The sequence below is a fragment of the Hippocampus zosterae genome, chromosome 18 (genome assembly GCF_025434085.1).
Source record: "Hippocampus zosterae strain Florida chromosome 18, ASM2543408v3, whole genome shotgun sequence".
Classification (NCBI taxonomy): Eukaryota; Metazoa; Chordata; class Actinopteri; order Syngnathiformes; family Syngnathidae; genus Hippocampus; species Hippocampus zosterae.
The window spans coordinates 17,245,988-17,271,018 of record NC_067468.1 but is presented as its reverse complement, the minus strand read 5'-3'; the positions used below and the strand labels follow the sequence as shown (position 1 = coordinate 17,271,018).

Below are 25,031 nucleotides of genomic sequence, written 5' to 3'. Positions count from 1 at the left end.
CACCTCACGTCTTTCTCACCATCAGACAATTTGGTCTTGGATGTTTCGTTTTCTTTTTTGGGAAATCATTTCCCGTCTATCGTCCTGGCTGTTATTTGCTGTTCCAAGTTCAAATGATTCGAGGAAGTCTCCCGTTGCACTCAGAACAGAATGAGAATTGAACGACACCAAAGGATGATTGGCGACTGGCTCGTTTCGCTGTCAATCAAGAGATTCGACTCTGACACATCATCCAATCATCCTGCGGAAAAGCTCAGCGTCAGGGCCGGCCCGTACACGCCCACAAAGCTTTTTGTTCACGTATAAACAAACGATCAGATCGTTGAAGCGCATGGAATGAACCTACGGTATGATCCATGTCATCATCTACAGATGTTCCTTTCCCTTTATACTTTGTTTTAATCATAAACCACAAATTCGACTTGACAAATCATTTCAAACGCATCATTTTATTTGTCATTCAAAAACGCAAACCCATGAATAAAAACACATTTCTTCTGTCTGGATTATTTCGGTTCTCATTCAGTCCACACATTGTGCACACATTTCATTGCCTAAACGTCTCCCCCTAAACATAAACTTACACGGAAGACTTTGATTTGATTTTCGTCTCGTGTTGAAAGCGGCTTGAACAGCAGCCTTGTTTGCGTCACGTTCACTAGACTGCAGACATGACGACAAATATTTTTCTGCGGTTTCACCCAAATCAAATCACATTCAATATTAAAACGGGGGAGGAGGGCGGGGCAACAAGAAAATATAATGCGTTTGAAGCCAGTTTAGAGCGGGAAGGAAGATTTGGGAAAAGAATCGAAATCCAAACTCGGCCTTTCGATGACCGAGATGTGTAATTGCACATGATGAGAGCCGTCCGGCACCCTCCGGAGAAATCTGAGGTAGGACTACATTCGCAGGAAGAAATCAGCCACTAAGCACGAGATTTTTGGAGAGGTCGCAGAGCGCCCAAAAGTCAAGGCGGAGCGATGAAGTCAAGAAGGGAGAGAAAGAAAATGTGATCCAAATCTTGTCTCCAGAATATACACGACCGCCACCCCGAAAAGAACCTTGTTTAGTCAGAGAACTTTTGGTCAATTGGATGATTGCGATTTAAAAAAAAAAAAAAATCAAATAAAAAAGGCTGCTCGAGTACAATCGAAAACATATTTCATTGAAAAGGAAGACAACATTCTTTGTGTGGTAGCATAAACAATCTAGGCTGGTGATTCTGAAGCGAATAAATTATCTCATACGTAAAATGAAGGAAAACTTCACAAATGATCATTAAAACAAAATCACATGAGCCCCCCCCCCCATGAACAATAATGCCCCCGCCCCCCAAAAAAATAGATCATCCACTTACGATTCTAGAGAAACGTTTAAAAATAGCACTAAGGAGAGTAGAAAAATATTCAGTTGCTCTTCATGTTGTTTCACAGATCGGCTTGGGAGGATTTTTTCCAGGAGAAAGCGTCGTGGATCCGGACGCGAGGCCACGCGCCTCTCTCCAGGCTGAAGAAGAGACAACAAGGCACTTTTGGAGGCGGCCGCGGAGCCCGGCCGCAGGCGCTGGCGCCGACTCACGTACTCGGCCTCCGCGGACGACTCCTCCGGGCGGCGCTCAGCACGGCGAATGCGCGCCGAGGCAAGGCTGCGATGCGCCTCCTGCGACGGAGAAAGACACGTCAACGTCCCAGCGCAAAGATCGGCTTTTGCTCATCGCCGAGACAATTTCCGCGCCGGGCGTCGCACTCCGCTCGGTCCTCGGGGGGCCCCTTCGCGTGTCGCCGCGCCGAGCACCCCCCGGAACCGCCGCGCCGCCCCTCGGCTTTACACGCACGCTTTGCAAAAGGAGCCAATGTGGAAGCGGCAAGAAGCCCGAAGAAGAGCCAAGCCCGGCGGGTACTCACTAGCCAAAGACTCGTGTCCCAACATGGGTTCCCGCTCCATCGTATCCATGGAGATTTTGATAGTGGGAATATTGTCATGGTAGGGGTAGTCGGACTGTCGGAGGAGGGACAACGTGAAACGTCTCGAAACGTGCACCGGATGCCGCACAAACGTCAAGGACCTACAAAGTCGTTTTCCGAGTCCACGCTGCCCTTCTTGTGCTGCTGCTGCTTCTTCTTCTCGTCCTCCTTCTTCTTCTTGTCCTTCTCGGGGATGACGTCGTCCAGGTAGCTGAGGTCGTGCTGCGAGAACACGTAGTCCATGGCCTTGCGCACGGCCACCAACGCCAGGATCTAAGACAATTTTTTTTTAAAAAGCGCCGTCAGAGATCAAATGGAGCCTCTTTCCTCAACCGTCCACGCGACGCCAGGCAAAATCACAAAGCCGTCTACCCGCCCGACGGAAGCCAAGCCTTGCGCCACCTGTGGTGAAGATGTTCGCCAGGTACGCTTTTCAACCTCGTCAAATGAACTTGTCGGCGTAAAACACAGGATTGAAGAGGATTGCGACATTCCATCCTCTTCGGGGAAAAACTCCACTGGGCCGACATACTTATTCTTTAGTCCCAGGTGCGTGATGCCGCTCGTGGAATGAATGGCGAACGAAATGTAAAAAAAAAAAACCTCACTGGCATTCAAGACGAGTCACGCGGCGAGTCGGCGTCACTCTCCTTCCCATTTTTTAGCAGTACATATGGAAGAGGCGTCCTTCGCCGTCCTCGCCCCTTCCCAGCGCAAGCCTCTCATGAGAGGGCGCCTTTCAATAAAAGGCCGCGACGGCTCACCATGACGGGGAAGATGATGGCGGCCACGGTGGACTTGAGCACCCAGAGGAGGGCCAGGCACAAGGCCTGGATGAAGGTGAACAGGTGGATGCGGCGCTGGGGCACGTGGCGCAGGTAGATCAGGTCCGGCTGGTGCTTGGCGGGCATCAGCAGCAGCTGCAGACGGTCCATGAACTAGCGCGGCGGCGGCGGCGTACGGCAAAACAGAAATCCAGAGAAAGGCGACACCGATGACATCGCAGACTCTCTGCCCTTTAAACATGGCTGCAGAAGATCTAAATTGCAATCAATCAATCGATGTCGGCCACTCACCTGGACGCCGTTGAGCGAGGCCACGCCCATGTAGAGGAAGACGCCGTACAGCACCGGCATGGGAATGAACTAAGTGCGCGAGCGCGCCCCGACACACACACACACACAACGTGAATTTAATGGAACCGAAGCAGCACACGATTACCAAAACAGATGTCGCTATTACTGGGGGTGGGGGGGGGGGGTACTTTCGGCGACGAGGCTTCACTTAAAAATAGTCTGCATCGACTTTTCTCTTTACATTCTGGAATTACACACTTGACTTTAGCGGCGAGTCGGCCTCCGCGAGCACATGTATTTTTAGACACCTTTTATTTGTTGACATTTGTTCAAAGTATCCCTAAAAATATCCGCAGTCCGAGCGGTGCGTTTCCAATTGGTCCTTTCCCAGCAAGCTGCTCGTTCGATTGGCGTCGCGGGCACACGTGAAGGTACGGCGGCCGGCGAGGGACCAAAAGCGCCAACTTATCGCTTCAAAAGAACGGGCGTTTGAATGCAAATCCGTTTGCTTTTCTTCTGCTTTCATAATAACTCTACGTCTCATTTTTACATTGTGGAATACAAGATTTCCTCGCTATGAAATAAATGCTACTGTATAATGATCCCCCTCACTCACAAAGCAAGAGAAAAAGGTCCTGAATGAACGCAATCAAACTTATAGCAATGCATCCGTTTGTCCGGCAGGGGGGGTAGCGACTCCAGCTCAAATAGCTTTGACGTTTACCGAGTAGCGACGGATTGGCAAACGGTTCCGATTCCTCACGTCAGGGGATGAAGCCTTCGGAGGCAGCGGGTTCGAGGGAGGACAGCGGGTCGGCGCTAAAAAGAGGCTGGCAGAAGGCCTCCTAATCCATATTTGTGTGGGAGAATTAAAGAGAAATCTGGCGGCGGGCAGGGGCCATTAACACGGAGGGATGACCCCCCCCCTCCCCGTGCTTAAAATCCCTCTAACAAGCGTGAAGGTTTCGGTTTTTTTTATTGCCGAGCATATCAAACGAGTTCAACCGTTAAAGAAGCTAAAAAGACGGGACACATCTGAGAAGGTGAATGTCCGCTTTAAAACGGCCTTTCTTTGAACACTTTTTTTTTCTTTTTGAGGGATGAGGGGGTGGGACTGGGGTGACATTAATCCCCATCGGGCGGGGAAAAAAAGTCCGGCGCTTACCTTGAGGACAGGGGCCATTAAGACGGACAGGCCTGTCAGGATGAAAACGATGATCCCGGTGACTCTTTGCTCCCTGGAACGGAGGGAAGAAAAAGTGAAGGATGCGGGGGGGAAAGCGAGCGCTTCGGGTGATCGGCGGCGGGCCGCCACCTGACGCCCAGGAACTTGGGCTGCTCTCCGGGCGCCGACGTCTCCGTCTCCATCTTGAGCGAGTCGATGTGCGCGATGGAGATGACGGTGGCGGCCACGTACCACGGCAGGCCCATGAAGGAGCACACCATCATCAGCACCGCCACCCAGAACAGGTCCAGGTGGTACCCCGCGCCTTTCTGCGGGAACACGGCGCACGCACGCGTTGGACCCGGAGCCGACCCAGAAGGACGGCGGCAGCCGCGGTGCCCGGACGTGACGGCACCTTGAGTTTGTGCTCCTTCCTGTTGACGATGACCGCCGTGATCTGCTGGTCCATGAAGATCAGGATGGTGACCAACAAGGCGGGGAGGGCGGCGGCCGGGTACACCCACCAGGGGTTTGCCCCGAAGGGAGGGATGAACCAGCCGCGCGACGGACTGGTGGGCTGCGGGGTGGGGAGGGGGGAAAGAGAGAATTTTGGCCTGTTTTAACGCCACTTCTCCTGCTCAGACAGGAGAGGCGCTCGAAAGGCTTTCGACAGCGGCGATTGCTTTCGGCCAGTCGGGCGAGAAAAGTGACTCGAAGGGATCGCGTTTGCCCTTCGCCGCCGCAGAAGGGGCGAGCAACATTTCAGTATCGGCCGGAGCAACTCTGGCTACCTTGAATTGACTGGGCACGATGAGCTTGGGGGTGTCCACGCCCACCAGAGCGTCCACGCCGCAGAAGAGAAGGATGGCCATGATGATGGCAAAGTCGCTGATCAGCTTCCTGACCTGCAAAGGACGCAAAACGCGATTCGGCTCGGGTCCGGGCACCCTTGGCCACCGCGGAGGCCGAAAAGTGGCAAGCGCCAACGGGACCGACTTTGGTGGGAAAGAAGCGGCTGGTCTTGAACTTCTTGAGGGCCGTGGAGCAGGCGTAGGTGCCGAAGAACAAGATGAAGGACATGAGGGTGATGTCCGGCACGTAGTTGCAGGCCTCGCCCACCAGCGTGCCGCCGTACTCGACGCACTGGCTGCGGCTGAGCGACGCCCAGGTGGCGTTCTGCGGCTGCCGGCGCGAGACAAACGGCGGAGGTTGAGAAGGCCGCCCCGCCCGCCGCTGGTGGCGTTTGCCCGCCGGCATACCGGGGCGGAGTCGTTCGTCCAGGCCGCCGCGTCATCCAAGTACGTGCTGTTGCCTTGAGGAGAGGAGAAAGAAAAAAGACAAATCAAGTCAGGTCAAGAGTATTTCTGGAGCGCTTTCAAACAGCCAGCGCTGCATGCAAAGTGCTCTACACGGAGCAATTGAACGTGCACGATAAACAGGAAGACAAATGGGGAAGAAAGAAAGCACCAAAGAGTCAAACCAAGAACAAATCAAAGTCATGCCGAGTCCAATGCCAAATGGGGTCGGCGAGAGGCCACCGCCGGCCACCGCCGGCCGGCACGGCGCCTCATCGTCCTCACCGGGCTCGCAGCTGCAGTCGTAGCGCGTGACCAGGTCGGCCCGGTAGCGCGCGTTGATGGGGTTGCCGTGCGCCAGCTTGATCATCTTCTTGAAGGCGTCGTAGATGAAGATGAAGCTGATGAGCGCCGAGAAGCCCTCCTCGGTGAAGCGCGTGAAGTACTGCACCAGGAAGCTGGCGTCCGTCGCCACCAGCAGCAGGCAGAAGACGCCCGACCACAAGCCGATCCACAGCCGGAACTCCAGGTAGTCAAAGCCGTTGTCCCTGCTCGCAAAAGAGCGCGCTTGGGGCGGCCGTGCGGGACCTTGGCCTCCTTCGCGGCTGTCTTTTGACCGGCCCCGATAGGCGGCGACACGTACGCGCGACGAGCGTCGGGATAGCATCAAACCGGACGGACGGACGGACATTTGCTTTTCTTTCGTTTTTTTTGTTTTTTTCCGAGCACGCCGACGTCATCGCGGTCCGACCGACGACAAGACTGACTTGCTGAAGCTGAAGAGGAGCCGCTCGAAGACCAGCACGGGTCCGGTGCTGCTGAGGATGGTGAGGGGCTGACCCGCCAGCAAGCAGAACACCGAGCCCGTCAGAGCCGTGCCCAAAAAGCTCTCCAACACACCCTGTGTGTGAGATTTTTTCCCCCCCAAATGTTATTTTGATCGTCACCGTTCCTCCCAAAATGACCTGCGAAATCGTTTCAGTCCAAATTCACATACGCAAGACATGAGAGATTTTTATGACTATTTGATGCCAAATAAGGCTTCAAACTGTCCGGAAAAAAGACCATTTTTGAATTTGAAATATTTTTCTCATGTGTGCGCGTGGTACCTGCATGCTTTCAGTGGCATCCCCCAGCAGCCCTCCGAAGGTGATGGCGTTGGTGACCGTGCCCAGGTAGATGAACAAGATGGTGGAGAGCGACTGAATGTGGAGCGCGTCGTAGAAATCGCTGGCAAAGAAGGGCAACTTGCGCTTCACGTCCAGCACCAGGCCGCCGCAGAACCTGAACAAAAAACAACCTTTCAGATTTTCTCCCAAAACATCACGATCGTTTGAGAAATTTTTTGGGGGCATTACTTTCTGGTGCACTGCAGCTCCTCGCCGACCCGGTGACCTCCGCCCCCGCCCGGACCCGCGTCGTGGGGCGCCTCGCCGTTCATGGGCGGGGACTCCAAGGCGGCAAACTGGTTCTTTCTGGAGGCCCGGCCCATTTTGGTTTCAAACAGACAGTCGGAAAATGATGAAGAAAATAAAAAAGCGTTGTTTTTTGCATGACAACACACTACGGCAAACGGACGGCGGCGGCAAGCGGCATCCGCTCGCACTTTGAACGCGGCGTGAAAAGCCTTTAAAACCTTCCCATACAAATCTCAACGAATGACACAAAAACGCGTCGTTTCGGGAAAGTCAACTGAACATGCCGCCGCCCTCAAAAACAAAGTCAGCATTTGACCCTCGTGAGGACAAGCGCTTCGGCCAACGGACGCACGCACCGACGGATGTCATTCATCGCTTCCTTTAAAGGTCCGATGTAAGCACTATTTTGATTCAACACCCCCCCCCCCCCAAAATAAAAATGTCCTAATGTCCTCCAAATCACCCAATCGGCACAATGGCGCTGGGAGGCTATCGGCCGTAGGGTTAGCGCCCACCTCTTGTCGGACGACGGCAGCGTCTTTGGCGGTTCTATCCTGATGTCGGGGTCCCACTCGCCGGGGGGCAGCACGATGACTTCGTCCAGGAACTCCTCGATGCCGGCCAGCAGGTCCTGCCGGTGCTTGGCCTTGTAGGCGATGTCGTGGAACACCTGGCGAGGGATTAAAAACAAAGAAAAAAAAAGGGGCTAACTCCCATCGTTGGAAAAAAAACACGGTTGTAAATTTGTCACTCGGCGCGTCACGCCGGCGTTCCGGGAAGGGGCGGGGCTGAGGGCCGAGCACACGCGCGCGCTCAGGCTCTGACGCGTCTCCGGGGGTAAAGTTTAACGTGAGGAAATCCAGGAAAAGCGCTTCCCGCGCTGCCGTGTTGACATTAGGCTACACTTTGCGGCGGGAGGGGGGTGAACATTCCAGTCAGGACACGGACGCGGCCGGCGCTTTTTTGCTTGAAAAGTGCGCGCTACTATCACACGGACGGAGAGAGACGTCAAATGTGTCGTTGGTTTTTTCCTGAGGCACCGAGTTGTCTATTCTTGAAGCTATCAAATGAACGCACGGCACAAAAGAGGCGAGAAACAAACCTCGTCGGACATCAGAGTGGCGATGGCTCTTCCGATCTCGTGGTACGACTTTGCTTGACCTTTCGGGCCCAGCAAGACAAAGAGGAACCTTCACGGCAGAACAGAGTCGGCAATGAGCGCGAGGGGGAGGGGGGGGTTCCGGCACAAGGGTGGTCACGATTGCCCCTACCTGGTGGGCACTGGGACCTCGGTGAGCGCGCCCAGCATGACGGCGTGCTGCAGGCGGACGAAGGCCACGAAGGGCGTCTCCAGGAAGTCCACCTCGCCCACCAGCACGTTGGACGCCTCGGCGTCGCGGGGAAGCTTCTTCATGAACTTGTTCTTCAGCTGAGACCCGCCACGCAACAAAAATCATCATGGCGGCCAGCTCGGTGGAATAGCTGACAATTCACTTTTTTTTCTCAAATGTTTTTTGCTGCCGGAGGTCGCGACCCCGGCGGCGGCTACCTGATCCTTCTCCGGCTTGTCCGAGAAGTCGCTCAGGCTGTGGGAGGTGAGCGTGCGATGCGCCGTGGCGGGGCTGCCTGCGGACAGATGGGCGAGACGCCCGTTACCGCGCCGGCAAAGCCGCGCGCGCAGAGGAAGCAAATCTCAGAGCGGAATGGAGAAAGAGGCGGCCAGAAAGCGCCGGCGAAGCCTCCCGGGACGGATGGCGGGCGCCGCTTCACATTGCGACAAAGGCTTTCAATGAGTGACATTTTGGCCAAGGCTCGGGATTAGCCATCGCAGCGGTGGACGGCCGCGTCGCTTACAAGATTCCCGGGACAAAAATCCCGTCTTCTCCCGAGACGCAATCCAACCCGACGCCGAGGAATGAAAATCTCACGACGGCCAATTCCTCCTAATTGTCAGCGCCGCGGTCGTCCGCCCTTTTCCATCCGTTCCAGAAAGTTCTTTTTGGTTTTGGCAGAAATAGTGAGCCTCGAGGAGCCTCGGGGCCAAGGCGGGACCGACTGGGCCGCGACCGAGGTCGGTGACCTTCGAAAAGGCTTTTGCCGACCGCAGCATCGGCACCGGTCGACGACTCGGCGCCAGAGGGGGGGGGGGGGGCGCGGATGGCCCGCGACCTCACTTACAGAGGTATCCCGTGCTGGCGCTCCTCAGCACCTCGCAGGGGTCTTCCGCCTCGTGCGGGGAGAAACAAGGCACCGGGTGCTCGGCGAGGTGGCGCGCTTTCACGCGGACGCAGGACGGCCCAAAAGAGGAAGGCGAGTCGGGAAGCCGGAAGAAAGCGGGAGAGCGAGTCATGAGTGCAAAGATGAAACGGAAGGCCATAGGAAGGAAGGAAGGCAAAGTTGAGTGGACCCGGGCGTCGTCCCAAGCCCGCCAAATTGAAAAACATGCTGCAGTTTTTTCAAAGGGCGGGGGCGACGGCCGGGACTTTGCGTCAGGACTACCGTTCTCCTGGCTGGAGAAAAGCCTGCTGGCGCTGGAGACGCTTTTGCCGATGTCGGCCAGCGAGCGCAGGTTGGACTTCTTGGTCTGGTGGCGATGCCTGCGCAGCAGCGTGTACATCACCCTCTCCTTCAGCTCCGCCTTCAGCTGCCCGCTCGCGATGCGACTGTCCGTCAGCATCTCTGGCAGAAGAAGAAGAAGTCAAACGGCCGTGAAAAGCGGGCGCGCGTCCCGCCGGGGGTTTGGGGGGGGGGGGCGTACCGACGACTTGCGGCAGGGTGGAGGCCTCCAGGTCCAGCAAGATGGTGCCCTTCTCGATGCAGGCCTTGAGCTCCATCAGGCTGTGCAGCGACAGCGTGGCCACGTGGGGCTTGCTCCAGCGCTCGCCGCCCTTCTCCACCTTCTCCTCAAACTTGATCCATCTGGAGGCGGGGCACGCAAAAAGGAGGCCGTCGGCTCCCTCGCCTCCGCCGTCAGCCCCTTTTTCTCCCCGGGCGGCCGGGCCTTCCCCGCGGGGCGTCGCCGAGCGCCTCGTCCCGCCTACTCAAGCGGCGCCGTTTTTTTCACTTGGACTGGCACGGGCCCGTGGGAGTTGAATGGCCGTCGCCACATTTGTCAGTATTTGCGTGCGGTTCCCTGAGTGCGCGAGTGCCAGTGCATTTCTGGGAGTTTCCGCCTCTTCCCGCTCCCACGGGGCAGGTCCTACCGCCGTTCATCTGATCAGAGCAGAGCGCTAGTCCGGCCGGCCGCCCCCGCAACTTTTTTTCTTTTCCTTCTCGGCTCTCGGCGCCAAACACCAATTGAAAGCGCCCGCTAGCCACGCCCGCCGCGCCACCCCCGCCTGCTTTACCTGGCGGTCTCCTTCCACTCCATCTCCTGCCCGTCCACCGCCAGCAGCTCGTCCAGCTCGGTGAAGAGCTGAGGCGGAGGGCGGCCGTCATCTTCCTCGCCCAAGATGAAGCGGATCCTCTCCGCCGGGGAAACTGCAGAGAGGGAACGGCGGAACTCAGATGGCCGTTCTCATCTGCGGCGGGCCGACGTCACGAGGGGGAACGTTCGGGAATCTCGCACGGCGTTAGTGAGTGGCTTCGGTGCGGGAAGTGGGCGGGCACTATTGGCTTTGAGGCGAAAGTATCACGGCTACGGCAGAAGTCGCAGAGGATCTGGAGCTTCGGAGATGCTAGCATCAAGGAGTTAGCCGCTCGTTACCGGGGGCCCAAGGGGGCAAGTATCACTGGCTTAAAACATTGGGGGCGGCGATTGGTTGGGCCATAGGTGGGCCATTTACACCACCAACGACCTGACCCGACACCCCCCCGCGGCCCTTTTGACAAGCAGGACCAAGGCAGGAAACGCACACTCCCCTCGTCGGGAGTGCCAAATGTTGACTCAAGGGCGCGTCGGCGGCGGTTCGCGTCAGACCGACGGTTGACGAAGGCTCTGGGTCACGTGCCGCCGGCTTTTGTCCTTCGCGCATGAGCGCGAACCGGTCGGGCGAGCCGCGGCGCTGGCGAGGATTAGCCCGAGGAGCCGCTCTAGCCGCGACGTTGCGCAACAGCCCGCCCGCGAGAGAGCCTCCCAATTGAGCGTCTAATCCCAACTCACGACACCGGAGCTTAATTTAGCGGGGCCGGCCGCAGTCAAACGCGGCGCCCGTGTCAGAAATAAAAAAAAGGGCCGTGTCACGCAAGGGGCGAGCTTCCCTCGGAGATGCAATACGAAGGGGACGAGTCGGGGCGCATTTCAAAGAAAGATTGCCAAAAGTCAATGGGAGGCCCACTTTTTGCTTTTTCAAAGAAACACTTCCTGCATATCCAGTGGGCCCGAAGTGCGCACACTTCCTGCCATGGAGATGCTATCGCGCTTGTTTGGATAGCGTGGCAAGGAAGCGGCATTTCCTGCAAAAAGACACTTTCAAAATAACAACAACGGCCAAAACAAATCCATACCCCAGATGATCGCCGCCATCGGCTTCCGCAAAGGGGGGGAACCCCAACATTTTCATGACTTGCGCGATTTCATTCTCGGGGGTTGGGCCCCGTCCCCAACCGCTAGCCGGGATTCGACGACGAGGCGAGAGCCGAGTCCGACTCACTGAGCGGCTTGAGGAGCCCGGCGGCGGCGTCGTCGGCGTTTTCGCCGTCCGACTTGTAGCCCTCGGCGCCGTGATCGGCGCGCTCGCGCCTTTCCTTGTGGCCGGACTTGCGGCGGTGGCGTCTGCGGCGGTGGTAACTCTTGGGGACGTGCACGCCGATGTACACCGTGTGGTGACCTGCGGAGACAACCGGACGTTAGGCCCCCCCCACACACACAATCAAGACGGTTGCTCCGTCTGCATTCTCAGCTACGCTCTGTGAAAAGGAGCCGAGAAGAAAGGGAGCGACGCTCGCTCGCAAACGCCTGAACGGGCCGACGCTCGCCGTCAAACCCCGCCGGCGAGCGCTCACCTTCCACTTCCTCCTCATCGCACACGTGCTTGACGAAAGACGCCCCTCGGTCCAGGACCGCCTCGTCCTCCACTCTGCAAAAGACAATTTCGAAACGCCGTCGCCATGACGTGGAAAGGGGGGGGGGGGGGGATATTGTTCTCGTTTGTCTCAAAGTGAAAAAAAGAAAACCGTTTCCACCGTCGCGCCATCAACAGTGAATGAAATGGCAACGTCACTTTGGATTCAATTGAAAACGACGATGGCGGCGCCTTGACAAGATGAACACCGATTCGTTATTTCGCTTCCATAGGAAAGGCATCCGGTTTAAAATGAGCATCAATTACCGTTATTGATGATAATGATCGAGCGCCTCCACCCCGTCTTTCGGTCGAGCCCCGCCCGTGATGTTTTCTGGGCGCTGTCCGCCAGCGTCTCGATTTGTCTTTTTGTCCACCTGGCTCCTTCTGTCGCTAAGGGGGCGTTCACTTAGCGGCTCATTCCCGGGGGCCATCTTGCCGCCGCATTCTCGGAGGCCCGCGGCTTCCTCCCGGATCGCGCCCGCGACGCTGGCTCGTCCCGGGCCGCCCCCCCCCCCCCTTTCCGCTTCGCGTCGGGCCTCAGGATGCTACGCTCGGGGCGGAACACTCCGTGCATTATAAGGGGACCGCTGGCTTTCTTGGCTCGGTACGGTGGCTCGCGGCAACATCGGGCGGCAGAGTGAGAACTGTGTCAAAGGTCAACTCAAAGAGTTGCACGTCAGCCACATCCAGGACAAATGATTGGAAAACCTTCATTCCCACGAGCATGGCGCTTGTGGACTCTTGTCATCAAGCTCAGGAAGGAGCCGGCGCATCCCCTTGGGAGGGGAGCCGTATTGCCGGGGAAGGCGGGGCCTCCGCCCCTTCCGTCTTCCCCCCCGCCCCCGGAGAAACTGCGGGAGGCTCAGGTTGCAGCCAGAAGAAGACGGCAAAGTACCGTCGTCCGACCGGCCGGAATTACCGGAACGGGCTGGAAACCCACGCATGTGGAAAAACCACACTCGTACGCGGAAAAACAAGCTCGCGTGGAAAAAAATGAACACACACATACACACACACTCCTCTCACATGACACTATCAGATTCCAGTACACTCCTTTCCTATACAGACCCTCCTGTCCCTATCTGACACACTTCTTGGCCACCTCTCCCTGGAACACTCACTTCTAATAAACTTCTCTCAAAAAACACATCCTCCTCTCATGTACGCGCCGTTAAAAGAAGCTCAAGCCCTCTCTCACATGGGCACGTACGCACAACTCTCAAATTCGGCCCCTTTTCCATTCACCTCTCCCAGGCACTTTCTCAGAAGCAAGCAATCTCTCTTTCTCATAATCGCTCCCACACACACACACGGGCACACGCACACACACTTTTGTGCGTGAAAGCATAAGACAGATAAGATCCCACGAGAGTGCACAAATCTTCCTTTGATCTTATCTTAATACTCTGTGACCTGTTATTTCTCGTTAGAGTGGGGATCATCAGCCTCAGCAGCCTCAGCAGCAGCAGCAGCTCGCGGATCAGAGATGGCGTGACACACAGCCGATAATATCACTTTTCGATCGACGCCGTCAGAGGGATTATTCAAGTTGCAAATGAGTCGACGTGAGCCCTGTCCCTAATGTCGCGACCCCAAAGACTTTGAAGTAGCGTCCCGAGAGCAGCTTTTGCACGCCACCCCTCCGACTAGGGATGCGAACACGTTGAATTTTAAAATAGCACAAGTCGCCGTCGTAGCACGCGCGTTGTCAACGAGTGGACAGTTTTGCCTCGCTTACACCGACGAGTTGTTCCGCTGGAGACGAGAAAAAAAAAGTCAGAAGTAAAAGACAATTCGGCACGCAAGTAACAACGACCGTGCCGCTCTTGTGCGACACTGCCACGCACTAGTATGCCAATATTGCCCCCCCCCATCTCACTAGTGACACAAAACAACCACGTGACATGTGGATTGACTAGTCAGACACCTTTCTTCGACTAGTGCGCCAAATTGTCAAACTAGTGAGTAAAAAGGACATGCTAGTACACAGATGAAGCATCGCTTTCTCGCATACTCTGCATCCTCACTAAGAGGCCCACGTCACGGGGCGAGGGAGGCAAAAGTGAGTGCTCCAAGTACTCTTGTGACAAAAATCGACTAGTCAACATCGAGAGCGTCCTTAATAGTACTCTCGGGTGTCAACTGGTGCGGTTTGGCCTGGGGAATCAGCAACGTGTTCTTGTCCCATTTGTATGCAAAAGTTGTCCTGCGAGTGAGCACGAGGTGTGACGCGCTCATTGAAAGTAAAACACTCCAACCACAGACATTCTCGAGTCATTCCGCCAGTACTCTGAAGCCAACGACTAATGAGGCCAAAGGGCCGAGAAGTCCGTGAACCTTGAGCTGGATGTCAAGGATATCAAATGCCAGAACGGTGCCAGTTGACAAGCGCGTAGTAGTACAACACGCAGTACATATTAGAGCAAAGTAGAGTACTAGTTAACATGGAGCTCTTTGCTAGACGACCGCTTTTGAAGAGAACGCGCCATGAAAAAAAGAGACGACACGTGGTAGAAAGTGACCCAAAAACAAAACCAAAAGTCCAGCACTAAAAAGTGCCCTCCACCCCGCCACCAGGGGGGCGGGGGCGTTTGTTCCTCGGTCTCCGCGGCGCCTTAATTCACGCTGACAGCTCACCGCAAAACCGATTAGCGAGTCCTGCCAGAGCATGGCATCATTTTGAACGCGTTCAAAAGAAAAACGATCAAACGAAGGAACAAAAAGTTGACGGGCGCTAAACTTGTTCAAAAACTTTGGGCGGACTTACTTCTTCTCCGAACTCATGGTCGCGTCTTCCTCGGCCTTTGGCGGTGGAGGGATACGACGAGGCGACGTGTAGCCGGGCGGCGGTGACTGCGGGCCGGCTTGGGAAGCGCGTCCGAGCCGCTGGGTCGGTAGCTAGGTAGGTCGGCTAAGGTTGAGGGAGGGTCTCACAGGTGGCGCCCCCCCATAGCCCCCGCCCGCTACACACACACACACACAGCAAAGACAAAAAAAAGAAGAATCTACTCAAGTGTCGCCCGCGTGTTCTCGCGGTCGGCGGTGCTTCCTTTGGGCACATTTAAGAGTCGTCCCTCCTCCTCGGTGACGTCGGCCAGATGAGGGCGGCTCCCGAGTCACTCCCCCACCTTGGCGCGCACATGCGCAAACGCACGCGCGCGCACCTGTCGACATTGAAAATACAGCAAGTACGCTCGTCGCATTCGGATGACAAGAATAAAGAACAATTCTTGACCGAGAGCATTTGTCAAGCGGTTTAGCGCGCTTTGCGGAATGTTCCATCGTGTGAACATGTTCCTCGGGAGCGACCGCATAGCCTTGCCTTAAATCAAACAAACGACGCAACGCTCCCCAGAGACCGGCTCGTGAAAATAATTGAAGAACATCGTTGCGGCCTCGCGAAGAGACGTGACCGTTTCCACGAATAGCCACTAGGAGGCTGCCCCCGGGTGGCCGAGGCGCGCGCACCAGAAGGAGCGAACCCTTTTCGTTCTTGCCATCCCATTGAGTTTTTTTTAATGTCGCGACTATGTGTTTGTAGAAAGTACTGCAGTATATTCAAAAAATGCAATGGCCCCCCACCAAAGTCTTCACTGCTCTTTTTATATCCGTTTCCAACCTATTGTCAAAGCAACTCGATTGTTGGCGACTTTGATTGTAACGCTTATGAACAATTTAAACAACTTAAAAAGGTTCATTCCAAGCAATCGGGAGCATTTAACCGCTTTTATTTCATAGGTCATTTCCGTCTGTCAGACACACACACACACACACACACACACACAATGATAAATAGACACCTGTGGTTAAAAAAATGTCACTACAGTGGCATTCCAATGATAAAAAAAAAATCAAGTCTGAATAAAAATATCGTTAAAAACAGCACTTTTTCCATTTGCCCTCTTGCCTCCTCTGCGGTTCCTCACAAGGTACTCAGGAACTCTTTCACCTGGAACACAGTTTGGACTTTTAGTTGGAGTGCGTCCTCTGAGCGCACGTGCAAATGTTACAGAGCGCGATCGTCCAATCACTTGCTCGTACTTTCTCCATCATGTCGGCACTCTTGCTCTGGTTGCCTTTGAAATCTTCCGCGGCGTCGAGCGTCAGCACCGGCAAGTCGGCCAGATACTCAAAGTCCGTCCTGTGCATCAGAAGGGCGAGTCGGTTTGGACGGGCGCGCGACGACATCGCTGACATGCTAGCGGTCAAAGGTTTGAACACGGCCGCTCCTTCAAAAACACACAACAAGTGTGTCCAAATGGAAACGTACGCTTGTGCTGAAAAGGTTGCATAGAATTTGCAAAGTGGTGGCAGGTTGGGGAAAATACCTCAACCTAAAAGTAGACACGCGCACACGCAAACGCTAGACGCATAAAGTATGTACAAGCACACACACACAGTACGAGAGCCGCGCAGGCAGATGGCCGTCACATGGGATCTCTCGCGTGGTCCCCGGGGCTGCCTCGCTGAAAGGCGGCCTTTCTGCGGCACGGGCAAACGGGAGCGCACGAGGCCAGCTCGGGGGCCCCCTCGTGTCGACGCGCCTGACGAGAAGCGGCGGCGTGCGGGTGCGCGATGCCGGGGCTCACGTCATGGTCTTGTGCTGCAGCCAGCTCTCGTGCTTGACGTGGAGCTTCTCCAGATACTCCAGAGGGATTTCCTGCTCTTCCTGGCGGCCGCGCAGGTGCAGCCTCTCCATGCACTTCTGCACGAGTGAAGGGAGGAAAAAAGTGACTCGTACGTGCGAGAAGATTCCGATTCTGAAAGCAAAGCGGCGAGAGGGGCTCGGGGCGGGGGGGGGCGGTTGGCCGCGTACCTGCGGGGGGACCCTCAGGTAGATGATGCCGTCCAGCCGGATGTGCCGGCTGAACTGGCTGTGCAGCCAGCCGTGCCAGTCCTGATAGATGGACCACTCCGTCTCGTTCAGGCACTCGTTCTCGTAGAGGTTGGCGGCGAAGATGTACCTGAGGGGCGGCATTCGAAGCAAATCAAGGATGCCGATCCTATTGGAATGGAAGGAGCCCGGCGCTTCGGAGCTTGGCCGGCGGCCCGGGTTCCGCTCGAGCTCGACGGCCGCCGCGTCATACCTGTCGCTGTAGATGGAGCGCTCAAAGAACTGCACGGGGTCGTCGGCCTCCCGCAGCTTCCCGTTGGCCGAGCGGATCTGGGCGCGCACGCGGCTGATGCAGGCGTAGCTCTGGAAGGTGTAGGCCCAACGCTCCGGCTCGTCGTACATCATCTTCAGCACGTTGCCGCCGCTACGCTGCGACGACGTCAGCTCCTGCCGGGCGAGGCCGCCGCTCGTGTTTCGGGATGTTTGCGCCTTTTTTACCACCTCAAAACGAACGGCTTTTCCGAGACGGCCGGCGCCGAATTGGCTTTTTCGGTCCTTACCAAGGTATCGAGGGATTTTGAATCATTCTCAGGAATACATTCATATTCACGCTCCGTTTTATGTCGCTCGAGAGAGAGCGAGAGACGGTATAAATGTATCGGCTCCTCGTTTTCACGTATTTGCACGGTGACTATAAATGACATGTTTATGTTCACAATTTGCAAAGGCATCTGCGTATATTTGCTGCTGCATCTATTTGCATATTTATTGATGAAGTCATCCCAACAACGGCGTGCGCCGTGGCAGACATTGTTCCGAAAACGTGATGCCAGCGGAGCAGAGGCGGCATCGGCTAAAGGGCTTTCCCATGTTTCCAGCACGAGGAAACGCCGTCTGCTCAAATAATAAACACAAAGTGGCATCGTTATTTATTTCAAGGATACACACAAATATGAGCAAGCGTGTCGGCCTTGAGTCAAGCTCATCTCGCCATTGCAATCGGAAGGTTGAATGGGGTTTGTGAGCAAAGGTGCCCGCGTGGACAGACGGCAGCTGCGCTCTAAATACGGATGAAGACGCTCCCAGTTATGCTCGGGCACAGATGGATGGCATATCCGTGTCCGTTTCATGACATATCGGCGGCCGCGCCAAAGTCGGATCGCAAGAGCGACTCCGTGATCCAAAAAGACCCGCGGGTACGGCAAGCGAACACATCGAGAGTCTCTGCCCGTTTTCTGTCCGTGGAATTACACGTCAGATTCAGAGTGTCCGTCAAGCTGAAGTTCGCCTAAAGGTGGCGCTATGCGGCAGGGACATTTTATGGTGCCTTTTGAACATTTGTGTGCTCAACTTTTTCATCCGAAATTCTCTTTGCTTTCACCTACACTCCGAGTAGTAACGCGATCCCGGAGGCCAAACATAGTGTGAGGTTCGTCTGCAGGCCCATTCGAAGAGTGTCTCTAAATGTCTCAGAAGTGTGGGAAAGTAGTAAACCTATTTTTAAATGAAGCTCTCTCCATAGCAGAGATGATCATCCATTTCAAGTGGGTCTGGAATGTAGTGGGGCTGAAACTGTACAAAGTTCCCCAGGGGCCTTGTATTTGACGCCGCCTAAAAGCTTTGCAGAAGCCATAAAAGGGCTCTCGAACAAAACTTTTTTTTCGAAAAGAAGCTCTTCAACTGACTCCAGCACACATGCACGTGTGTGTGTGTACATATATGGGTTTGCATGTTCTCTCCGTGCCCGTACTCCGGTGTCCTCCCACATTCCAAAAACACGTGTGGCAGGTTAATGGCACACTCTAAATTGTCCCTAGAGCGCGGATGGTTGTTCGTCTATGTGTTGTGTCGGGGAATGACAGCGGATAGGTTCATAAAAAATAGCAGATGCGTGAATCGGCAAGTCGCGACTATAAGGGGGAATACTGTACCGCAAAGTCACCGCCGCTTGTTTGCACGTTGCACCACCTGGCGATGGGCTCGGGTACTACCTCCCAGTCGCCGCACTCTTGCTCCAGAAGGCGGACGAAGGTCGACTTTCCCGCCGCTGCCCCCCATTGCAAAGGAAAAGAAAAAAAACAATTCACTAGTTTGCAAACACGCATTAGCTACACATTAGCTTCTAAGTGTGGTAGCCCGTGTCTTAGCTTCACGAAGAGGAGCTTGGCGCCATTTACGACGACTCTATTATTAGAAGTCTTCGTGAACAACACAACGCATTCGCTCATTTGAAATGCACCCACCGATGTTGCCCTCGATGGAAATCCGCTTTATCCTCTTCTCCATGGAGTCGTTCATGAAATCGGAGCGCGGCCTCTTGGGGGTTAAAGACATGTTGTTGTCGGCAATTGGTGACGTTAAAATCTAACGGCGCGACGTCCGAGGGAAGAGAATGACAAGCGGCGGGCGCGTTTATCAAAGTTTGGCGGGCAACAGTAGCATCTACAACCCGGAAGTGATACCTCGATTATCACTGGGCATGTCGCGGGAAGCGTGTCAACGGCCGACGGCGAGCGAAAACAAGCCAAAGTACTTTTCGGTTGTCTTTTTGTCATTTACATCATGATATACTGCAACAGTTTCCTTACGTTTCTGTGCAGAAAGTTGGCGTAATTGTTCGAGAATAGAACGTGAGAATTATCAAGGAAATACCGGATGCGAGAAAAAGGCCACCTCCCAAACAACATCTTTGGGCGTCTTCGCTTCCGCCCGGGAAGCAGCAATACTAGCCAATCAGAGCCAAAGGTTGGAACGGCGGATCGTCGTTTCCGGCAACATTGTAAATTATCAAATGGTCTTCGATTAAAAAATAAAAATAATACAAAAATGTACAGTGTATATATATATGCTCGCTGGTCTGGCATTCGGGTGTTGTTATAATTTTATCTGTGATTTTATTGTTTTTGTTCTTGCTTTCGAACGTCGTCACTTCCGCAGCAACTGCATCATCGACTTGGCCAACGTTTCCCACAACACAAATGAAGGTAAATAAAACCATTTCAAAAAATGCAAAGACTCATCACCACCTTTATTTGCCTTGTAAACAGCAGAACTCGTTTCAGCAGCATTGGAATATCCTTACCGAGCTGTTACGTAGCCTACAAACAGTTCCTTAAAGAAGAGAGCCAAGAAAGACAAGAGGATGGATGATTAACGACGCGGCAACAGGCCAGAGCGGGAGATGCTTGTTGAGATGAGAAACTTGAAAACGAGTCAACACGTTCGGAATCTTGACCTCATAAAACAACAACGAAAGCAAGCAAACGCCATTTGAATGCGCAAACTGGGGAATGAGGAACTGCCGCTAAAAAAACAAAACAAAATGTCCGTGCTTATTTTAAGAGAACGATTCAACTACGAAGGAATATTAGACAGTAAGATGGCTAATGTCAAGAAATAAGACGTCATTCTGTGTTCAAAAACACAACAATACTTATTCCGTGAGGCAAATGAAAAGTTTACTATACTTTATACTTACTATAAAGTTTATTATACTAACAAAGTCGGGGGGCGGGGGGGTTGTCTAATGTCACACTGATATATTGCAATTCTTAGCGGGTCCAACTACGATGCAGTGGTGCTGTTAGCAGTATTACGTCCGAGTACTGCAGTATTGGAAACAAAAACCAAAAACAATTGGTTGAGGGAGATGGGGTTCATCTGAGAAAAAAACAAAACAAAAAACAGTTATCAAGTAACAATCATCAGGTGACATCCTCGAGAATTTGATGAATTTAGCGCAACACCGTGGAACATTTATGCTCAATATTCTGTATGCTTTTGTACCGTAAAGACGACCGTTCTCCTCGCAATGGTCCACATTTCTCCTTAGAAATGACTATGGTGGCAGGAATGGTTTTCCCTCGTATGACAAAGTGCAACAATTCACGTTTTTTCACCTTATTTCTTGTCGTGTCCTTTTGTCTTTCTGGAATACTCCTTGGCAGGCATGGCTATTTACATGGTGTGCCTTGTTGTCTGACAAGCTCTGGTAAACGGTGACCGACTCGCAAAAAAAGGCGCGCAAGCACAAAAACGAAAGCAGAGCCGTACTTTTCAAAACTCAAACGTCTGAGTGAGAAGCGACAAATATCCGGCGAGAACGCGCCGACGGATCCCACGGTGGTTTTTGTTTATTTGAACGCCTCAATTCTTATTGCATAGTAAAGGAGACTTTTGAGAGCGGGGAGATGTGCGTGCACAACAACATGGCAAATATCTCAGTTGCGCCTCACGGGCAGGGCGGGCGGACATTCACTTTTGGGGAAGGGAAAAAGACGCTCGGTCGTGCGACAGAGCAGACTAGACATTCAGGCAAGAGGGTGGGAGAACGGTTCAAAGTTGCGGTCATTTTCCGCTCCGGGAGGTACGGCGAAGGTTACGGGTCATCGTTTGTCCCCTCCCGCTAGAACGGCAACATTTTCAAGCGATCATTTGGAAAACCGTCGATCCAAAGCCGGAACGGAGGCGCGGCCCCACCGACATCGGGAAGCGTGCGTGTCATTCTCTTCACGGGGTGAGCAGCCGGAACCGCTCGCGTTTGGATCGGCTCAAGTTGTGTCCGAAAAGGCACGGGCGAATCGACGCCAGCTCTCACGTGAATGCCTCCGACGCAGCCGTGAAAATGGCCCGTGCCAAGTATTTTGAACTCGTTCTCTCCGGCGACCGGACGATCGAGGTCGATCGCGACCTCGCTACAGTTCTCGCCGCAGGTGCCGGGCCAGGCACTTGGGATGCTTTTACCGCTGGCGGGAAGAATTTCTGCTCTCGGAACGGCTTCGGGGATGACGTCTCGGCACTATTTTTTTTTTTTTTTTGTACAGCGTAAGCCAACGAGTGTCACGCGAAGCGGAGGGAGGAGTGTTGCACCTTGACCCCAACACTCCTGATAAGCTCGAGTCCCGGCGCGTTTAATGGCCAACGGGACGTCCCGGACGGGCCTCTTTTAAAAACATTTCCCCAAATGGAAATAGAGTCGATACTGCATACGAACGGCCGAGGAAGAGTTGAGGGCGTTGTGGGGAGGGGCGGAGGGAGAGGGTATTTCTGTGCAAAAACTAGAAAATCGCCGAAAAGGAAAAAAAAAAGCACGGTGGCGTTTATCTGTCCTTCGTGGTCAGCTTCTCGATCAGCTCCTGAAGCGGCGCCAACTCTTTCCTGTCGATCAAGTTGAACTCCTGACGAGACAAGACGAGACAACGCGTCAGCAGAGGCACAGAGGTGCCCGAATGGAGATGGGGGGGCATGGGGGGCAGAGAGAGAAAGACTTGACAAACGGAGCGAGAGGGCGACGGTGACAAAAACAAGACAGAAAGCCAGAGGCAGCGCGACAGGAGCGAGCCGGCCGAGCTGCGTGCATCTTTTTCCACCTGCACAAAGAAGATGAAGTGCTTGAAGGACGTGTTGAGGTGGGCCTCCTCCTGCAGCTGCATGACCGAGTCAAAGTGCTGGTGGTAGATGTGCGCGTAGACGCGGAACAGACGCTTCAGGATGGTCTTGGCCACCGACATGAAGTTCCGCTTGAACGGGACGCCTAGGGGGGGGGAGAACACAACGGCCGTTATGGGGAGCGTCTCAAGAAAAGCGCGCAAAAAGGTCATCCCGAAGCGTCGGGCACTTCCTCGAGCGATTTCTCCTCTGGGGGGCGGCCGCGGCCTAACCGTCGTCACGGTTTGGCCCCTCTGAGACGTACCGATCTTGGAGGGGAAAAGCGTCTCGTCGTCCAGCTGGTCTTGCACCCAGGTCATCAAGTAATCGATGTACTTGGGGGCGGAGCACTTGATGGGCTTCTTAATGTTGGTGCCGTCCGCCCAGTGGTACTCGTACCTGCGTAAAAAAAAAAGAGCGACGCTGTGGACCGCAGCCTCGGCCTTTGGGCGCGGCGCCGGCGTTTGGCCCGGGACTCACTTCGGACCGGCGGACATGACGGGACAAGTCTCCTCCGTGCAGAAGTCCGTGATGGTTCCGTACAGCATGTTGATCTGGTTGAAGAAGTCCACGGCTGCAATGCCATAGAGTGCTCATTTGCATCAACGCCAGTGCGCACATGCGTCAATGCAACGCCAACCCCAAATCTAGCGCTCATTTATTTTAAAAACGGAGCTCACCGGATGGTGATTAACATGGCGCCAAGACAAAGAGCCACCATAATAGTTTGTCAGCGAGTCTTCCCAGAAGGAAGGCTTGCGGCCTTGGCGGGAGTGCCCAAAGTCACTCTTCACGGGGGAGTCATTCGCGTTGTTACCGAGATCAACTAAAACACGGCGCCGTTTGGAATGGCGGGAGTCTTTTGGCCCCAATGGAAGGAATTCTATTTCAACATCAGTCTCGCCGCAGGCATGCAAAGTGTTTGAAGAGCCGAGTTTGGCGCTTACTGTTGACCGCAACCCACTCGTTGAGGTCCTCGCCCTCGGGCAACATGACGGCCATGCGCAGGTTGCCGCTCCCCAGCGTGGCCTCGGCATGTTTCAACAGCTCGTACTGGTGCGAGCCCTCCGGGATGTTTTTCTTGGGCTTGAACGTCTTGGATGAGCGACTTCCGCTGTCAAGGGGGAGAGAGAGAGAGAGAGAGAGAGAGCGAGCTGAAGCCACCAAATGGATTCAATCGTTGATATTTATTTGTTGGTGCATTTTGTTCAAATCCATCAAGAGAGGAGGGGGAAAAAACCAACCAAGATTGCATTCCACGTCCCGAACGATACGTCTTCATCGACGTTTCATAAAAGTGCGGACAAAGGGAGTTGGAACGAGCAAAGCGGCGCAGAACAGAGCGTCTCTGTGGCGCTAATGAGGTGCTTTGGACTGCCGCTTTCTCCCGCGGCCCCCCATTCAACAACAGCAAGCCATCAGCACGGCAGGAAAGGACGCGCAACGTGGCGCGCGGCGCTTCGGCCAAATCTCTTCAATTCCCAAGTTCGGTACTTCCAATTGTTGCCTCAAATCAGAACGAGCCATCCAGGCTGCGACATTGACGGTGGCCCGGGGATACCCGAAGTTCACCGGCGCCGGCCCGTCCGCCGCAAATATAAGGCGAGACGCTCGGATTGATGAATAACATTTGCTCGTCCGCATCGCGTGGTACATCCTCAGGTACGTTTTGGCGGCCGAGACGACACGCTTCACTCTTTCGTCCACCAGCAGACCTCCCTATCACTCCTCAAGTACTGTTTTCCTAACTAGCGGGTGAAACGCATGGATCTATTTTTGAAGCGGCTCCCGTGCGTGATCACGGGATCCACACGGGATGATTATCATCGGGGATGCTTTTAAATCCAGGCAGGCCACTGCCATTTCTTGGCTCATGCCGCATAGGTTGGACTTACTTCACGTTGGAGCCTGCCTTGGGTTCTTGGACGTCTCCAAAGTCCAACCACCAGTGGCGGGGTCTTTTAAAAAGAACTCCGCGGAGTAATAAACTATCCGTGTTGTCGTCCCCTTATGTGGGCCACTGCAGCACACACTTGTCACATTTGTGACACATTCGACTCCACACGACAATGACGGGCACGTTTCACGAGAGAAAGATAAAAAGCGGCCGTCCGTGGAATTCTCCGAACACCTTCGCATTCACACGGAAACTTAATCAAAGCAAAGTGACGCGCCTTCCGTAGAAGGTTACGATACGGCCGCCTCAACGCCTCCCTCTGTGGCCCTCGCAAATAAAATGACATTGTTCACTACCACTCGCAGATGACATGTCCAAGAAGACGACGTCTCCATTGGCGAGTCGCTCGTTCGTCCGGGAACTAGCCTCGGCCCGCAACATGCTACGGCTAGCGCGGCTCTCCTCCAGACGTCGGCCAAGTAAAAAGCACAACCCCGCGGCTTAGGCAGGACACACGCGAACACGCAAGGTGACCAAACGACTTACAACAGAAAGCTCATGTTTCCTCGGGCGGGGTTTCCTTCTCTCTTTGCGTTTCTCTCGCGCGGCAAATGACGTGACTCAAGGAGCAGGAGGAGAACTGTTTGTGCGAGTCTCTCAAGTCCTCGTCGTGACTTCTCGGCCTTTCTCGTGGTCCTCTCGCTCTGTTTTGGATGACAGCGGACGTGCGCGTTATATTCGTACAAATGCACAAAAAAAGAAGCTTGAATTCGATGCGGAGGCTTATCAAAACAAAAAAAAAGAGAAGCTGGTCCACCAAAACGCACTGAGTTCTCCGCGACCGATTGTGCTGACTGCTGCTGTAACACGCAAAGCGAGCCTACGGACAAGTCTCAACGGCTCGACTTCTTCTTGGGATGCCACAAAGGCCGACTTGGACAAAGTT

At 54.4% G+C, this 25,031-nt stretch overlaps 4 protein-coding genes across 9 annotated transcripts in view; 1 reads left to right on the top strand and 3 right to left on the bottom strand.

The window, feature by feature from the left end:
- Positions 1-430: 430 nt before the first annotated feature.
- Positions 431-15,187, bottom strand: LOC127591246 (electrogenic sodium bicarbonate cotransporter 1-like). Of its 2 annotated transcripts, XM_052051160.1 has the most exons (27): positions 14,695-15,187; positions 11,866-11,939; positions 11,514-11,690; positions 10,269-10,401; positions 9,680-9,840; positions 9,421-9,600; positions 9,100-9,195; positions 8,471-8,547; positions 8,193-8,350; positions 8,024-8,111; positions 7,437-7,591; positions 6,862-6,978; positions 6,613-6,787; positions 6,271-6,404; positions 5,789-6,051; positions 5,468-5,520; positions 5,205-5,390; positions 5,000-5,113; positions 4,624-4,785; positions 4,359-4,537; positions 4,209-4,281; positions 3,044-3,112; positions 2,732-2,905; positions 2,073-2,240; positions 1,908-2,001; positions 1,586-1,662; positions 431-1,509 (listed from the first exon to the last, which is right to left on the bottom strand). In XM_052051160.1, the coding sequence occupies exons 1-26, from the start codon at positions 14,709-14,711 to the stop codon at positions 1,619-1,621; spliced, it is 3,321 nt and encodes a 1,106-aa protein (XP_051907120.1). In that variant the 5' UTR covers positions 14,712-15,187; the 3' UTR covers positions 431-1,509; positions 1,586-1,618. The 2 variants fall into 2 exon arrangements, with proteins under 2 accessions (XP_051907120.1, XP_051907121.1); XM_052051161.1 differs by lacking the exon at positions 9,100-9,195 and having other exon boundaries at positions 14,695-15,182.
- btf3 (basic transcription factor 3) overlaps positions 8,053-25,031 on the top strand; it is a 76,003-nt gene continuing 59,024 nt past the window's right edge. For both annotated transcript variants that reach the window (XM_052051192.1, XM_052051191.1), the window contains exon 1: positions 8,053-8,061. The gene's annotated coding sequence lies outside the window, so the exon portion shown is untranslated. The remainder of the gene's footprint in view (positions 8,062-25,031) is intronic.
- Positions 15,829-19,485, bottom strand: dck (deoxycytidine kinase). Of its 3 annotated transcripts, none has more exons than XM_052051184.1 (8): positions 19,350-19,485; positions 19,005-19,077; positions 18,693-18,808; positions 17,015-17,208; positions 16,744-16,891; positions 16,517-16,632; positions 15,969-16,068; positions 15,829-15,876 (listed from the first exon to the last, which is right to left on the bottom strand). In XM_052051184.1, exons 1-8 carry the CDS (start codon positions 19,446-19,448, stop codon positions 15,850-15,852), a joined length of 873 nt encoding a protein of 290 aa, XP_051907144.1. In that variant the 5' UTR covers positions 19,449-19,485; the 3' UTR covers positions 15,829-15,849. The 3 variants fall into 3 exon arrangements, with proteins under 3 accessions (XP_051907144.1, XP_051907146.1, XP_051907145.1); XM_052051186.1 differs by having other exon boundaries at positions 19,005-19,125; positions 19,350-19,465; XM_052051185.1 differs by having other exon boundaries at positions 19,005-19,474.
- On the bottom strand, positions 19,759-25,003 carry LOC127591260 (MOB kinase activator 1B). Of its 2 annotated transcripts, none has more exons than XM_052051188.1 (6): positions 24,632-25,003; positions 23,136-23,302; positions 22,669-22,762; positions 22,454-22,587; positions 22,131-22,294; positions 19,759-21,938 (listed from the first exon to the last, which is right to left on the bottom strand). In XM_052051188.1, exons 1-6 carry the CDS (start codon positions 24,643-24,645, stop codon positions 21,861-21,863), a joined length of 651 nt encoding a protein of 216 aa, XP_051907148.1. In that variant the 5' UTR covers positions 24,646-25,003; the 3' UTR covers positions 19,759-21,860. The 2 variants fall into 2 exon arrangements, with proteins under 2 accessions (XP_051907148.1, XP_051907149.1); XM_052051189.1 differs by lacking the exon at positions 24,632-25,003 and adding an exon at positions 24,084-24,518.

Excerpts from the sequence above, each read along its gene's own strand:
- dck (XM_052051186.1), bottom strand. The coding sequence starts at position 19,448 with ATGTTGTTTGGGAGGTGGCCTTTTTCTCGCATCCGGTATTTCCTTGAT. Across the intron at positions 16,892-17,014 it reads CGCTCCATCTACAGCGACAG|GTACATCTTCGCCGCCAACC; the intron begins GTATGACGCGGC and ends GCCGCCCCTCAG. Across the intron at positions 16,069-16,516 it reads CTGCAGCACAAGACCATGAC|GACGGACTTTGAGTATCTGG; the intron begins GTGAGCCCCGGC and ends TCTGATGCACAG.
- LOC127591246 (XM_052051160.1), bottom strand. Across the intron at positions 7,592-8,023 it reads CCACTCTGATGTCCGACGAG|GTGTTCCACGACATCGCCTA; the intron begins GTTTGTTTCTCG and ends ATCCCTCGCCAG. Across the intron at positions 6,979-7,436 it reads CTGCCGTCGTCCGACAAGAG|AAAGAACCAGTTTGCCGCCT; the intron begins GTGGGCGCTAAC and ends CCGGGCCTCCAG.
- LOC127591260 (XM_052051188.1), bottom strand. Across the intron at positions 22,588-22,668 it reads GTCATGTCCGCCGGTCCGAA|GTACGAGTACCACTGGGCGG; the intron begins GTGAGTCCCGGG and ends TTTTTTACGCAG. Across the intron at positions 21,939-22,130 it reads ACTTCATCTTCTTTGTGCAG|GAGTTCAACTTGATCGACAG; the intron begins GTGGAAAAAGAT and ends TTGTCTCGTCAG.